We start from the raw sequence: 16,067 nt of genomic DNA on the forward strand, positions 1-16,067 counted from the left end.
ATTGTGCACTTTTTAAAAAAAAAATGATGAGATATTATCATAAAGCATTTTGAATTGATCGTTAAAAAAAATTAAAGAAAAATATTTTTCTCTGATAAAGGGGCATGGTCACGATTTTGGTCAAATTTGATTTTTCTATTCTTATTTTTTACAATGTTTTAGTAAGGCATTGATTTTAATGATCAACCAAAATTTGAGTATCAGTTGTAGAGTTATGAGCAAGACAAAGAGCTCAAAATTCTTTATGTTAACAAGGCTCGTGCAAGGTTTTTCTTTTCATTGGTTAAAGATACCGTAAAAAATCATTTAAAATCTGATTTCCTATCTGCTGATTAGTTTTGGACATAAATTAACACTATCTAAGCATTTGTTTTATCCATTTAGAACTAAACCTGGAAAAATCAAAATGTAACCTAAAAGATGACTTAATCGTTGTGTATAAAACAAAGAACTGTGAACTTTTTATCTCACTCATAACTGAACTGCTGGCGATCAAATTTTGATTGAGTATTAGAAATGACTCATCAAAGCATTTTAAACATTTAGAAGAGAACAAGAAAAAAAAGAAAATTTGACAAAAATCATGGCAATGCCCCTTTAGCTCCTTAATGTAATTGTTAAATGTTATTTGAAGCATTTTGTACATTATACAATCACTTTATTCTTTGTGTCATATTATAAGAAAGAGCAAACGGCGAGTGTGACCGGTCAGCAGAGGATGTTCACTCCTCCTTGGCACCTAGGTATGTGTGGCGCTGCTTTGAATTTGTATTTTGTTTTATGGATTTTTGCGGTGGTTGACAGTTTGTTATTGTCATTCAACAAGGTTTTTTTAATGCTATTACTCAACGCTTGGTGAACTTAAAAATGTATCTATATATCATTGCAGTTGATTACTTTGTCACAACATTTGACAAAATAAAAAAAAAACAAGGTAAAAATGTACCGAAAGACATATTACAGTGCTTTTGCCATTGTTTGGATTAAAAACAATGAATCGCTTCTCTATCGTATATTTTGAATGGGATTTAGATTATATTTCTTTGCGTATAAAAAGGCTGCAATTCCAAATGTCAATCAGTTCATTCCAAGTACCTTAAGATTGTGCTCTTATTAATAATTTTCCAAGAAAAATAAATTCGTCATTCAAGTTCTATGTAGGCGTTATTACATACCATATATATATATATATATATATAGATATCGAAGAACTATAAGGACTGTATCATTTTGGCAGGATACATTATCTTACCATGTACAACTTGACAAGATATTCAGGTAATGTTAAAGTTTATTACCAAATTCGATGGGCAAAAAATAAAATTGAAAAATGGTTCTAAAATTTTCTGATATATTCATTATGGAATACTTTCAAATTATGTATTTTTCATTCATTACCATAGGACTTTGTATACTCTTCACCCTTATCAATCCATCAGGTAAGTTAGGGTCTTCCGTCTTCAGCGGAAGACCATTCTATTATTCTTTTGTTTCTTTTTCACTTTTTTTTTATCTTTTTTTTTTCTTTACAATTTTTGTGCAGAAGATTTCTCGGAGATGGGTGGTCCGATTTTTATCAAATTTTCAGCATTGATCTATAATCATCTAAAGTTTATATACATTTTTTTTTGTAAAAATCAGTTCCTGTTCAGACGTATCCGCCATTTATCAGTTTTTAAAAAGTTCTTGTCCACGCATTTCCTCAAAAACAAGCAAAGATAGGAAGCTGAAAATTGCAGAAATGATAGATTACATGAACATCTAGCCTCACAAGGACAATCATGGTCCGGAAACTCAAAATATAGGACACGTTTTTGACGAATTCTTTTTGTCCACGCATCTCCACAAAAACGAGAAATAATAGCTGAAATTTTACAGATTGGTAAAGTATATACAAATTTAGTCTTACAAGGAAAATCATTGTTCGGAAATTCCTAGTCGGGGTCAAAATATAAGACACACTTTCGATGAGTTGTCATTGTCCACACATCTATTTTAAAGCTAAAAAATATAGAAAGCTGAAATTTTCAGGAATGATAGGTTGTCTGGAAATTCCGAGTAGGGAAGCTAAATTTCTAAACTCATATCAAATGTGCTAAAATGACCTAATTTTAAAACGTAATACCAAAGTTGCATTTACAATTCTGCATCTAAAAAAATCTTTTTTTGAAATTGATGTGATGAAATTTAAATTTTTTAAAAAATTTTAATTTAATTAAATCGTGTTAAAGTGACCTCAGACTAATTTTCAAACATAATATCTAAGTTGCACTTACAATTCTGCGTCTGATGACATTTTTTTTCGAATTGATTGGATGAATTTTAATTTTGTTTTTTTTAATTTAATTTAATCAAATCGTGTTAAAATGACCTTAGACTAAATCTAAAACATAATATCTAAGTTGCGCTTACAATTTTGCATCTGATGACATTTTTCTCGAATTGATTAGAGGAATTTTAAATCTTTTGAAAATTTTAAATTTAAAGAAATTGTGTTAAAATGACCTCAGACTAATTTTCAAACATAATATCTAAGTTGCGCTTACAATTTTGTGTCTGATGACACCTTTTTCGAATTGATAGGATGAATTTAAAATTTTTTAATTTTTTTTCATTCAATTAAATCATAATAAAATGACCTCAGACTAATTTTTAAACAAAATATCTAAGTTGCGCTTACAATTTTGCATCTGATGACATCTTTCTCGAATTAATTGGATGAATTTTATTTTTTTTTTCAATTTTAAATTTATTTAAATCGTGTTTAAATTTTCTAAGAATAATTCTAAAATTGGACGGAAGACCCACTCGTTGCTTGCAACGAGATTGCATCTAGTTTATTTCAATTATTTTTGAGCCAATTGAAATTTTACAAAGATTGCAAATGGTTATTTGTGGGACATGTTAAAACTGTCTGTCTTATTTTTTTAGCCCAACACAGAAATCTCAAGTTCTTAATATCATCGGCACTAAAGGGTCTTTGAGACTTTGCCAAAAAACAATTTAAATAAATAATTTGAAAACAAATCACAACAATTTTCTAGCTCTTTACAAGTTTCAGTCAAGTCAGTTTCTTAAATATCCTCGGCATCACATCTTTGATTACAGTGCGATGCTAAGGTATTTGGCACCCCAATACATTTAAAACGTTAAATTCAATAGATTTTGTTAAAGAAGAACGTAAACTAACACATAATAGAACATAATAAAGGTGGCTTAAAGGTGGCTTAAAGGAGATACAATCTTTAAGCCACCTTTAAGTCACCTTTAAGCTGAGCTTATAGGTCCTTAATGTCCAAACTTCTTTAAGTCACCTTTAAGCCATCTTTAAGCTACCTTTCAGCATCTTTAAGTGGCATTTACGCGCCCTTTAAGTTGTCTTTAAACCATCTTTAAGTTCCCTTTAAGTCAGGTTTGATCAAACTAAACAATAAAAACATGTATTAAATGCAAAATCTCTTTTATAGGGAAGGGAGGGGGTGATCCGAGTGATGATATAATTTCCAAGGAAGGGGAGGGGAAGTTCCAGGCGGTTTTATTTTTCGTGCCATTAAACACATATCGCTACCGCTCCGATGGACACATATTGGCGTTATAAAATTCTTTATATTTTTTTTTTTCAAAATTATTCAAAATTATTGTAGGGGTGAGCGCAGTCTCTGTATCTAAATTTGTGTATGAAATTATATTTAATTATGTTTGTTTCCTATTATAAATAAATCGGTGAAATCTCTCTCTCTCTCTCTCTCTCTCTCTCTCTCTCTCTCTCTCTCTCTCTTAGTTCATCCGGTTATTAAACAAAATAAAGATAATGAACCAAAACTGGATGATTTAATTTAATAATCGGTTGAAGGTATGTATTTTTTTCAATTTTAATTATTTCTAGGTCTAATTCTAGATCTGCTAGATACACGTTAAAGATGAAAAGTATCTCAACTGCCTTTGTTATATCGGGCAGGATATTACTGCTTTGTTTGTCTAGACATAGTTTTGTTCGTTTGTGTATATCTAATTAGAGTCTATTGTTTGTCTAACTTAAGAAAAACCCGGGAACTAACACAGAATATACAAGATATACACAACAGTTGTGTCTTGTGCCCAGGTGCATGTTTGTGTATATCTAATTAGAGTCTATTGTTTGTCCAACTTAAGAAAACCCCTGGAACTAACACAGAATATACAAGATATACACAACAGGTGTGTCGTGTGCCCAGGTGCAAGTCAGTGTTTCTAAAGGCGTTGAATTTTAGTTTGTACGTGTATACGATAATTCTAGTGAATAAAAGTTTATTTACATTTGTAATTCATTTTCAAAGAATTATTTCCCAACTCTGTGTTTTAAAAATGTTACGTCTACAAATTAAAGATACATGTATGTAAGAGTAAAATCTAGAGGCTATAATTAATTCCTGTACCGGTGATCATAAATAGGGGTTAATTGTTTAAATATATGTATGAGAGTAAATATGTCACATACCCGGCATTGTACATCATACAATTGTATGTACAAGTATATGTATACATCATTTGCAATTGCCACATGCAGTAAATACGTCACCCGTTATTGGTAATATTGTTTATAGAATTGATAGTCTAAAAATCATGTATACAAGTAAATGTTTAAACATACTAGAACGGCGTCGTGATCATGAAAACCGGGAAAATTGCGTAGAACTAATACCCTAATAGTTTCAATGCATTTAATAAAAGAAATGATTTCATCTTCTTCCTTGCATTTCATTTAGCTGTGAATTAGATGAACGTTTATCTACTCTGTTTAAATTTATTTACTATATAAGCCTAACGGTTTCCATTATGGTATAATATATTTTTTTCACTGAAGACCAAGTTCCGTATTTCATTCTAAATATATGCATGCATGTAATTTATAAATTAGATATGATTGATTGTTACAATTTGAATGGAAGTCAAAATCTTTTCAAGTAAAAAATACACATTGAATACATTGATTCAATATCCACTGAAATATATAGAATATAAAAACCTCCCTATATATGTAAGTAGCCGTGGCGCAGAGGAAGCGAGGTAAACGAAGGGTCCCGGGTTCAATCCTCGTCTTGGGCGTCTTGATTATTTATTTTTTTTTCATTTTATTTTCTAGAACAAAAACCGTTTTTAATACCTTTTCTATCATTATCATATAGTTAATATATTTTGTTGGTAAATTAAGCACAATATTGAATTAAAAGATTTTTTAATGGCTTAAAGGTGGCTTAAAGGTAGCTTAAAGGTAGCTTAAAGGTGGCTTAAAGATCGTCTTTAAGCTACCTTTAAGCATCTTTAAGGAGAACTTAAAGATGGTCATTCATCCTGTGTTCATAGATAAAACGACAGAAAGCATTGCTAAAATTGTTTATGATAATTCACAATGGCCGGTTTCGTCAATAATTATTGAAAATTTATCTTTTCGTTTATTTTTTAGATCTTCGTTTATTTAATAGATGTGTATCATGTCATCAACGTTTTACACTTTCTAGCAGGGTTTCGGTCTGTTTACAGTCATTTTTAAGTGGAAAAAGAAATATGAATTGAATTCCTCTTACAGAACATGATAAAACCCTTAAAATTCATTCCTTTTTTAAGATGGGCTGTACTGTTTGTCGTGCCCTAAGAGTGTTTCCCCTAGACATTGCCACGAAGTAAAAAAAATGCAGCGGCGAAGAAGTAAGTCAAAATTTTTGACATAAGATAATAGAGTTATGTTATTTTGTTACCATTACCTAATTAAGAGACCTAAATATGATACATATTGTGTTTAATGTTATGGTTCGCTTCCATTTGATATAAAAAACGAACAACTAAAATTCCACTAGCTGAAATTTGATGCAATACGTATATTTTTTTTCATATTGATTTTGAAATTGTTTTCTTGCGAAGTAATTGTTAATCTATCTTGTATAGCCATTACTCATTTTTTTATTGATGTTCTGTAGGTTTATTAATACAATAACTCAAAATTTAGTTTTGAATTTCGACCTCGTCTCACCAAAAATTTTTACATCAATAAACTCAGTCATCAGCTCAAATCATTGTAAAAGAAATGCATAAATATGAGATGAAAACTCAGACTTGAGGCCGTTTATTGACTTCAGAAAAGGTGTTTACGGCGGGGCCTGATTTTTTTTCTCTTTTTTTTTTATAGAGGGGGGGGGGTACTTTACCCAGTATGACGTAATAATTAATTCGGTAAATTTTGTTATTTTCATTTTTGACTACTTAGATTTAAAAAAACAGTCGTAGAAAATATAAATACAACATTTTTGAGATTCCATTTCATGAAAAGTAATCCCGATACATAGGATTGGTTGTTATAATGTTTTAAAAATGGGTCAAAAAATTTATATGACGTTTTTATGGAGATTAAAGTCATTGTGTTTATATTTGAAATGTATAATACAAAATTTAAAAAATACTAGGTTTAAAAAAATACCCCATTATTATAAAAACGAGGGGCATTTGCTTTATAAACTTTTGCTAATTTGTAAAATATATTAAAATATAAAAAATTTGAGAACATGCAACTACAATGAAAAAAATGCACTGACAATTTATTGGTTCAAATAAACACCACGAAAAACAGATTCTCTGTGAAAGACAATAAAGATGTATATAACATGATATTCACACCCTGATTTGTTTATGTAAGTAAAACATCTTTTAAATGATATACTAATAACGAAAAAAATATTTTCCTATATTGTATTTTGTTAAGGTATGCTTCACGGAGAGCCATTATTCATTGAACGGAAATGTTGTCTTTGAGACTGGATGTATAAGCAAAGACTCTGAGGTAATTGTTTTGATATTGTCGAAATTTGCATTTAGTTCCTCAATGTTTCTCAATACATCTATCTATCTATTTATTTATTTATTTGTTTATCTATTTATTTTTTTATTTATTCATTTATTTATTTAATATCTATTTCTTTATTAATTTCATTTTTGATTTTGTATTTTTATCAATTCATAATTCGTTGTTCTTGCAAGTATAATACGTGTTATTTGAAATTTCAAAAAGTCATAGAACTCAACATTTTTTTGTCCTAAGTAGTGTTAAATTGTATGCACTAACACTAATCATTTACTTTTTTTTATTTTATTTTATCTACATGTATAATGTGAGAAAATGTAAGCAAATGACGTTTTAATCATCTCGTTGCATATATAAAATCATCCTTTTGTATTAAAGAGTATTTAAAAAAATATCTTGACGTGTAACGTAATTATTTATTTTTTATTAATTCAGTTATGTTATTCAAAACGTGATAATGGAAGTGATAGTCAACACCTACAGAGGGCCATCGACCCCCATTATCCACACCATTTATGTTTAGATTGCTGCTCCTCAGATCTCTGTAACCAGAAAGGCTGCGGACAGAAAGGTTCTTTAAGCCAATTTTCGCGTGCGAAAAAAATTTGCGTGGTTAACGAGAGCTCTTGTATTACTCGCCGCAAACCAGTCTTTGGTCCATTGCTGTTATACCAACACGTGTCTGGATCAGATTTGGTCGCGAACAAATCATTATCGCGAACCAGTTTATCAAACGTTAAACGAGAAAATGAGTTGCCAAAAACAAAAGTTCGTTTTTTATGAACAAATACATATTTTTGAAATATCACATCGATACATGTTTAACCTTTTTTTAACATGAACGAATTGTTATTAATTTTGTCTTTCTTCCCTTATGTTGTGAATCATACCTTGTTTAGGGATTTTAATATAATTACTGTATATTCAATGCTTTCTTCTGAGTCACAACCGGTTTCTGTTTTCATTCGCCGTAACATATAATTATGCAAAGGAAAGTCGATGTATCCTTCCAATTCTCTGTATTTACAAATTGCAGTCCATTAATCAAATTAACATAGGCGAAAACAGAAAAACTACGCATGATGCTTATTCTCTTTTTGTTTTCCACATAAGGTTTTCCATTAAACCGGTCAGTTTGTTTTAACTGTAAAGATGTTGCTAACCCATCACTTTGTGATACGATCACAGTTTGCTACTCAGATCAGGTACTTTTTTGTGATTTAACGTTGCATACATCAAAAGGATATTTGCAAAATATGAAATAATGACGATGATAAAATATACAAATACACAAGACTACCTCAAGTCGCCCTTCGTTATTATTTAAGGTATGCTATGTCCAGCAAACATATGAGTACAATGACATTATCTTTACATCTGGCTGTATCAACAAACAGGTAAGAACACTTTTGAAAGAAAAACGTCTGTATATCAAATACTGACTCTTCACTAGCGTTTTCGCATTTGTATTACCTTGTATTGTGATGGTTTATATTAATTGAAAAAAGACAAATGTATATATTAATATCTGATGACTATGATGACACACTATCTAATAAATGCTCTCTAACCTTTCACAAATCAGATTATCGTATAGACATAGCAATTGTCATTTAGACATTGAACCAATAGACTTCAAAAAACAAATATATCTTTTTAAAAATATATTTATATAATTATTTGTTCCCTAGTTGGCTTTTTTTCTTTTTTGTTGCCAAACCATTCCGATTCTTTCATATTTAAACAAAATTGTTTTTTTCCAAAGTCTTGTCCACCACACATTGACATTTTTGGGAAGAGAAATGCTGAATATTGTTCCAAGTGCTGTCCGTCGGATTTATGCAATGCCAATTGTAAGCATCATCGTTTCTTGATGTAATCCCTTATGTTCTTTTTTTATATTTAATTTCATTATGTTCGTTCTTTACCTTATCCCAAGCAGGCATTTAATTGCACTCCTGTAGCTTTACTTTTCTGGGAGTGGGAGATAAGTAAAGTGTATATATTAAGCGTTTGGTTTTACATGTATTGGTTTTTACACTACAATATTTAAAAAAAATATAATCATAAATCCAAACGTTTAATTTCGGAAAGGTGATGCCGAGCCGTCTTTATCAACAACCCCTTCTACCACTGTGAAAACAACAACTCAGTCAGGGTCAACTGCAGCTCCACAACCCAAAGGCAGATAATTATCATATACATGAATAAAAAAAATTACGCGTTGAATAAAATTATAATTTACCTTTCATTACTTATAGTCTAGGCAACGCGATTTTCAGTTTGTTATTAAACGATATAACATTCAATATTTAATAAACTTACTTTTAAATTTTCCTAGGTAGCCTTGGGAAGGAATTTCTTGTTTTGTTTATGCAAAACCACCCAAGCGCAAATGGGTCTTTGGTAGTAAAAATAACTACAACCAACAGGTCATCTCTAAAAATAACGAGTTCTCGAAAATTAAACCAAACTATGAAATTAAAAATAGAAAGGAACACTTTAACTTTAAATTTTAATTCATATGCAAGCATTCCCTTTCCTTTTGATTTGGCTTGCCACGAGTTAGTAACTGAATACAAAGCGGTCATGATAAGGACTACAGATGTAACCGGCGTAACATTGTTCGACTCAAATGACACACTTACAAATGACGGAACTTTGGTTATTCCTACCCACAAATTATCGACTGAATATCTTGTTTCATCAACAGAAGGACTGTATGTTAGTTCTTTCCATGCAAGCCAATTCACCGTTGGGATTTTACACAACAATACTAATTTGAATATTACATTTAACATCAAGAAGAACGAATCTATAACTATAGACGGAGCAGCGTATTGGTCTGGAGGCGTTTATAAAAAGACTTTTGGAGAATTAGACACCTTCCAAGTTAGTCATGAAAGAGACCTTACCGGAACCTACATTACATCTAATAAACCCGTCGCAGTGTTTTCTGGGAATAAATGCCAGGACTTTTTAGGTACAAATTGTAGTCACATGGTGTCCCAATTACCCCCAATCGACCAACTTGATGACAATTACATTATCCCATCATTTTTCAATAATTCGGAAACTTTAATACAAGTGTTGAGTCCATTTCATAATAACGTAAACGTTAGTACAGGAAACGATAAATCAAGGTTCCGTCTAAATAAGAAGGAGCACAGCAATATTAGAGTTAATACTACTGAGATAACAATCGTGAATTCAGAGCGTCCCGTTATGGTGACCGGATATGCTATGGGTTCTTCTTCCAATGGTCCTTATATGACAGTTATCCCAGGCATTAACCAATACCTTGATTACTACAAAATTGTAGTACCCGACCAATACAGAGACAATTACCTTTGTGTTATTATTCCAACTGGATCATATAACAACCTTTATATCAACCAAATTCCTGTTAGTCAATTTGATGCAGTATATCAACGGTCAGTTATTTCGTCGGGTAAATCATTCTACGTTCGAACAATTCCAGTCAAAGAAGGTGTCTACACCCTAAGGACCACAGATCAGGAACCGTTTGGACTCATTGTGTACGGTCATAGGAAGAATGATGGCTATGGATTTGCAGGAAATTTTGTTTTACCTTAAAAGTATCAGAGACAGATTTCATCTTTGTCTAGAACCTTTATTCAACGAATAAACAACAACCCCAAAAATGACATGGCTTAATTTAGTTATCAATTAATATTTAGCCTTTATATGAAGTTATCTATCCTGAGTTCAATAAAACAAATGTTAAAATTTAATTAAAAAATGAATCATTGATTACTGTTGTTTCATTAATTTTTGTGGGTATCAATTTTCGTGGATTTTCTGAAAACCACAGTTTCAAAGATACGTAATTTCGTGGCCAATGACCCTATCAATACAAAATGTTAGTTGAAATTGAACTTCAATGAACATTTAATTTCGTGGATCAACTTAACAACGAAATCCACGAAAATTGGTATTCAACGAATATTGATGAAACCACAGTAACTGACGTTTTATTGATAATAAGAAAAAGATAATGTATTGTCTTTTTAATCAAGGAACCCCTTTGGGAATTTGTTGAAAAAGTACTAAATTATAACGTTTATTTCACATGCGTATATTTGTATTTCTGCCAGAGGGATTTTTCTTTTTCAAATATATGAAAACTATTGTAAAAAGTCACCAAACTAAGAAATAAAAAATAAATGTTTACCTCATGGTTTGATCCATAGATAATATAAAATTTAATTTTTTTTTTCTTGAAAAAGAAAATGTGCATATTGTAGTACATATTTATATTGGCTTTAAATTATTAATTTTTTTTTACAAAGCAACAGTTTAAAAATGCTTATATGTTTCTCGTTTTCTTTCATAAATCCATCATCGCTATGAATAAATGAGCTTATAACACTTTCATTTCTTTAACTTTATATAAAGCTTAAAATACTGAGAAACGATGGTGTAGGCGCCATTTTAGCATTTTAAACTTTTTTACTTTATAGTAAACGTTAACTTATATAATGTTAATTTTGTATGAAAACAGAATTCATCAAAAGATTATACGTGTAACTCTGCACCTACGGCTGCATGAAAATAAATCTATGCACAATGTCATGAGCACAAAAGAATTGTATATGCCTCCTTAAAACAACTTTGTTAATTACTTATTTGTTCTTGTACTTATAAGATGTATACATTATAAACATTTAAATATTTGTAATTCTAATTTTAAAAAATAGCACGTTTGACATTTTGTGGAAATATATGTTCAATAATCAACTATCAATCAACTCTGGATTAGAAATTTGTAATAGAATTCAATTCATGAGACAAGATGAAGAGAGCTGTATACTGTACACGTACCACTTTTTTGGGGGGAATTCAATTTCTTGTTAACGAAAAACATTTTTTACGAAACCAAGGACATTGCTTTATGCCATGTATATATGTATAATGATATAATGAATTAGCGTTTTACTAAATGACAATTCAAATCCATTTTTAAATGTTGAAAAACCAATATAAACCAAATATAAATTATATCGCTATAAATAAATAAAAAATGCAGTTACATTACATGTATTTCCATTAAAAAGTAACTATAATTATGTAGATCATCTTTTAATGTGATTAGAATTATGTTAAAACCAATAAAAATAGCATAAGAAAAAAACGTTTTTTTTTTCTTTATGAATATTTCTTTTAAAGCATAGTAAAGTAATTGTAGTTATTTAGGACTTTTTTTCAATGTTATTAGAATAATTTTAAAATCAATAATAAAGGAAAAGGAAAAAACATTTATTTTCTTTATAAATATTCTTGATACATGTAACAGAGAGGTGAAGCATTTAAACGAGTACGTTTACGGGTACGTGTGAAGCTACAAGTCTGTTTACACGTACCAAAATTTGGTTGTATAATTCTAAGTGTACGCGTACGTGTAAAATAATTAGATTCAACGTTTTGAACATGTTCAGTTTACTCTCATTGTTTATGAAATAATTCTATGACTTTGATGAAACCAAAATCATAGTTGTCCTTAATTAATCGTCTGCTTTACATTACACAACATCTTTTATACACTTAGTCTATATTCTTATAAAAAATGTTTTCACCTACGTGTACTGTTGATTCTACACGTTATGTACAACTTGTAGAATTACGCGGTATACGGAAAATGTGACGCAATACACATACAATTTGGGGATTTCCCTAATTACACGTACTCAGACACGTACACGTTGAAATGCTTAACCTCTCTAATATGTCAATTGATGCAACTATTTAGTTTGATTTCCTATAAATTGATAAAATTTTTGCCAGCGAAAACCAAGGAAAGACAAACGACCAACAACAAAAGTATAAAAACTTGTAGCAAAGATTTAAACAATACTCAATTGGATTTCAATCACTTATATAAATGTACAATCTAAATTTGCTTTTTAAATGTCGTTTGCTATACTCAACCCATATTCAATGCTAAATGGTTATCAAAATTTGGTAATTTATAGATAAAATTGAAAGAAAATGTAATTGATTTGTAGTCTATTAAAGTATTCTTTGCAGATTTTTATAAAAGTAATCAAAATATATCGTTGTTGAAAGCATTTGAACAGTTTCTGTTGCGTTTTGAGAATATGTTTAATGTTTATACTAAGAAAGTAAAAAATCCCAATTCTTTAATTAACATCAGTTTTGACAATACTTTTTCTATCCAACCCAACCATCGTCAGTTTTGCAGGCACACACTGGACAGCCGTCTACTAGTGTGTGTCCCTGGGGACAGTATATGTCACACATGACCCCCGCACACACCTTAGGGGTCCCGGTTGAAACTGGAGCCTCAGTCGTTGTTGTGTGTTCTACATATTATAAAATAAAAAATTATGTTCTATTATGTAATCATTTAGACGCTTAGAGCATGCACTACTTGTATACATGCAAGATTAACAGTTTAGGATCCATATATGTATTTCGATTTAATTTCTTTGTATAATTTTAATTCATTTTATTTATTTATGATTTTTTTTGTTGCTGGTTGAATGAAGTTTTAGGTCCATAACATTAAAACAACAAACGATAGCGGTTAAATTAGATAAATAAACAATATAACTGATACTCTTTAACCGACAGTACAACCCCTCCCTTATATGGTATTACCAACACCATTGATTTATAGACTTTCATCTTCTACATATTTATCTTTAACATCATCACATTCCTGTCGACGTGTCAGAAAGCCCTATGGTTACATTAGAATACAGCCTTATATCATCATCATCGTCATCATCATCATCATCATCATCATCATCAGATTAATAACTAACAGCTAATATTCTAACATGTCAGACAGCCCAATTAGTACATTGAAATGCAACTTCACATTTCATTTTACGTCCTCTTTACAATCATCATACTTATCATCATTATCATCATCATCATCATCATCATCATCATTAACAAAATCACTTACCACTTCTACACCTACACGTTGGACAGCCCCGCTCGTCCATCACGTTACCAAAAGGACACCATATCATACAGACTGGTCCACACAACACCGCGTCTAGGTTGGCTGCATGTGCTGGAAATACACGAAAACGCTACAACACAATCCTTAGATTGTTCAAAATGAGCTTGAAATACACAAACTATCAATTAGATATCACAACAATATCACTAAAACAATCTCAAATTGTTCAAAGTGTATGTTTTAAGAAAAGTAATGACACAACTTCTTGCATTTTACATTCTTTAAAACTTTGTCAGTGTGTCTTATTTTAGAGTATTAAGCACAAATTTATCTAATTGGTGGAGTATAACCGTCGAAGCCAAAATAGTTTGTTTTAACTATTGTTTCCATTATTGTATTCCAAAGCATTAGAAATCATGCTTTCAATCTTTATATGATCTGTATATAAGCGCAATTCGTCATTTAGTCAGACACTGCTTTTCCAGTTGTTTACTTGCAATTGCAATCTTTCATGTGTATAATAGGTTGAAAACATATTTGACAGAATTGTGTTCAATTTTTCTTTCATATATTATACGGCGTGCTATAGAATATTAGACGAGCGAATAGTTCTTGTTAATAGTATGGTCATAGCAAAGAAAAGTTTAGCGATTGTGAAGGGTTGGGGTAACAATCAGTGACGTCACTGTCAACGTAGAACAGTAAGTAACACATCTAAGTATGATAAGGAAATTACCATTACTAGAAATTACTAGTATTTGATGGACCATTAGATTGTATGAATTCTTGAGTAACCTTTGTATGTTTTTCATGGTTGTCACCCGCAAGTTTCAGGTTAAAACACGTAAAAAGCAAATACATGCATACACACGAATGTTACACCCATTGACTGAAATGAAAAAAATGTTTTCAGTACGATAAAGGCTTTAGGAAATATGGGACTGAAATCAAAGAGATCAAAACTTATGGAAATTAGTTCAACAAAAGTATTGTATTTTTTTTAACAGAATATAAGAATATTTTGATGGCTTAATAAATGGCAGGTTGAACTGTTCATTGATTTTACGTTTATTCTAGCGAGAAAAAAAGATAATTTTATAAACTCATAAAGCATCATATATAGTGATTACTAAGTAAAGCCCTATTTTTTGTCATACATACTCTGGAGAAGACAAAGGGATCCAAGTAGAATACACAGTACGCCGTTCATCGCAGTAAGATAACTATTCTGATAATGGAGGGGTTGTTTATGGATCTAGAGTGCAGTATGTAATCGGAACGGTGCGGTTCCCTGATAAACTTAGTGTAATACCTCGTTATCTTTTATCAATTCTATCTTAAAACTGTGCCAGTTTGAATTATTTTGAGAATAAACAAATTGATCTATCGGTAACTGTTAAAGTTTCAACAAGTTTCAAGAAATTATGTCAACGTTTTAAAATAAAGAGTTAGAATTTGCTACGAACTTGGTATATAATGATACATTTATATAATTGTGTCGTTATCGGATGCCCTTATCTTAAAGTCAGTGAACATTTTATTTTTTGAAAATAAGATATCAATTAATCTTTAGAGATAATATGTTTGGTTTTTTTTATGAACATGTTTTGAGCCAAAAAAGAAAGAATGAAAGAAAAGAAGACCGGAAAAAAAACGGGAAAAAGGGAATTAGGTGAAACAAGTGTGTTGATGTTTGGTAAAACAACTGACAATTCTATTGTTTAACGTAAGTAAAATAATCTTTTTAATTATTTAAATAGTTAATGGTAGAGTTAGGGGTTACCTACTATTGGTGTCGGAAGTGGTTCTTGTGTAATTTATTTTACTTCATATTTTAAATGTGCTATTCAAATTTCAATATTTAACAACAACCCCCCCCCCCCTTAACTTTTAAATTGTGCTCTTCATTACTTATTTATACGTTTGAGAAGACAATTTGTTCAGAATTTTTAACATAACCGTATTTTTATGTTTACAAGAAAGCAAACGCAATTCACTAGTAATGTTTGTAACGTCATGATTAACATCACCGCTTAAATGAACCTTTTCGCTTTTTTGGAGGTTTATATAAGATCTAGGAAAACATATAAGCAAATGTAAGTATCACCTGAATAATGGCATCAACTAAAGCTAGTTTTTCTTATTGACAGTAGATATGAAAGGTTGATCATCTATGATTATTTTAACCATGTGGTGCCAATCAAGTTAGAAAAAAAATAACTTACGTACCAAAATTGTATAATAGACAAAATTAAATACAAAAGTTTAAATGCATCTAAG

General features: G+C 30.4%; 2 protein-coding genes and 1 long non-coding RNA gene across 3 annotated transcripts; 2 read left to right on the top strand and 1 right to left on the bottom strand.

The window, feature by feature from the left end:
- Positions 1-1,227: 1,227 nt before the first annotated feature.
- LOC128174933 (uncharacterized) lies at positions 1,228-9,059 on the top strand. The gene is made up of 9 exons (XR_008242594.1): positions 1,228-1,278; positions 1,404-1,439; positions 5,605-5,685; positions 6,734-6,811; positions 7,268-7,403; positions 7,946-8,037; positions 8,161-8,229; positions 8,598-8,685; positions 8,927-9,059. It is a non-coding gene; the product is annotated as an uncharacterized LOC128174933 (long non-coding RNA).
- A 119-nt stretch (positions 9,060-9,178) lies between these two features.
- Positions 9,179-12,841, top strand: LOC128174875 (IgGFc-binding protein-like; the record flags this gene model as incomplete). The annotated part of the gene is made up of 1 exon (XM_052840302.1): positions 9,179-12,841. A coding segment is annotated over one exon (1,251 nt), but the record flags the coding sequence as incomplete, so codon positions are not given.
- Positions 12,842-12,978: 137 nt separating this feature from the next.
- On the bottom strand, positions 12,979-15,106 carry LOC128174932 (BPTI/Kunitz domain-containing protein 4-like). Its single transcript, XM_052840355.1, has 3 exons — positions 14,949-15,106; positions 13,788-13,898; positions 12,979-13,176 (listed from the first exon to the last, which is right to left on the bottom strand). The coding sequence occupies exons 1-3, from the start codon at positions 14,995-14,997 to the stop codon at positions 13,025-13,027; spliced, it is 312 nt and encodes a 103-aa protein (XP_052696315.1). The 5' UTR covers positions 14,998-15,106; the 3' UTR covers positions 12,979-13,024.
- Positions 15,107-16,067: the final 961 nt, after the last annotated feature.

This window comes from Crassostrea angulata, chromosome 2, assembly GCF_025612915.1.
Source record: "Crassostrea angulata isolate pt1a10 chromosome 2, ASM2561291v2, whole genome shotgun sequence".
In the NCBI taxonomy this organism is placed as follows: domain Eukaryota; kingdom Metazoa; phylum Mollusca; class Bivalvia; order Ostreida; family Ostreidae; genus Magallana; species Magallana angulata.

Bases quoted from the DNA above. Each gene is read 5' to 3' on its own strand.
- LOC128174932 (XM_052840355.1), bottom strand. From the start codon at position 14,997: ATGAACGGCGTACTGTGTATTCTACTTGGATCCCTTTGTCTTCTCCAG. The intron at 13,899-14,948 runs GTATGTATGACA...GTGTATTTCCAG, and splicing joins ATCCCTTTGTCTTCTCCAGA to CACATGCAGCCAACCTAGAC. The intron at 13,177-13,787 runs GTAAGTGATTTT...TATAATATGTAG, and splicing joins AACGTGTAGGTGTAGAAGTG to AACACACAACAACGACTGAG.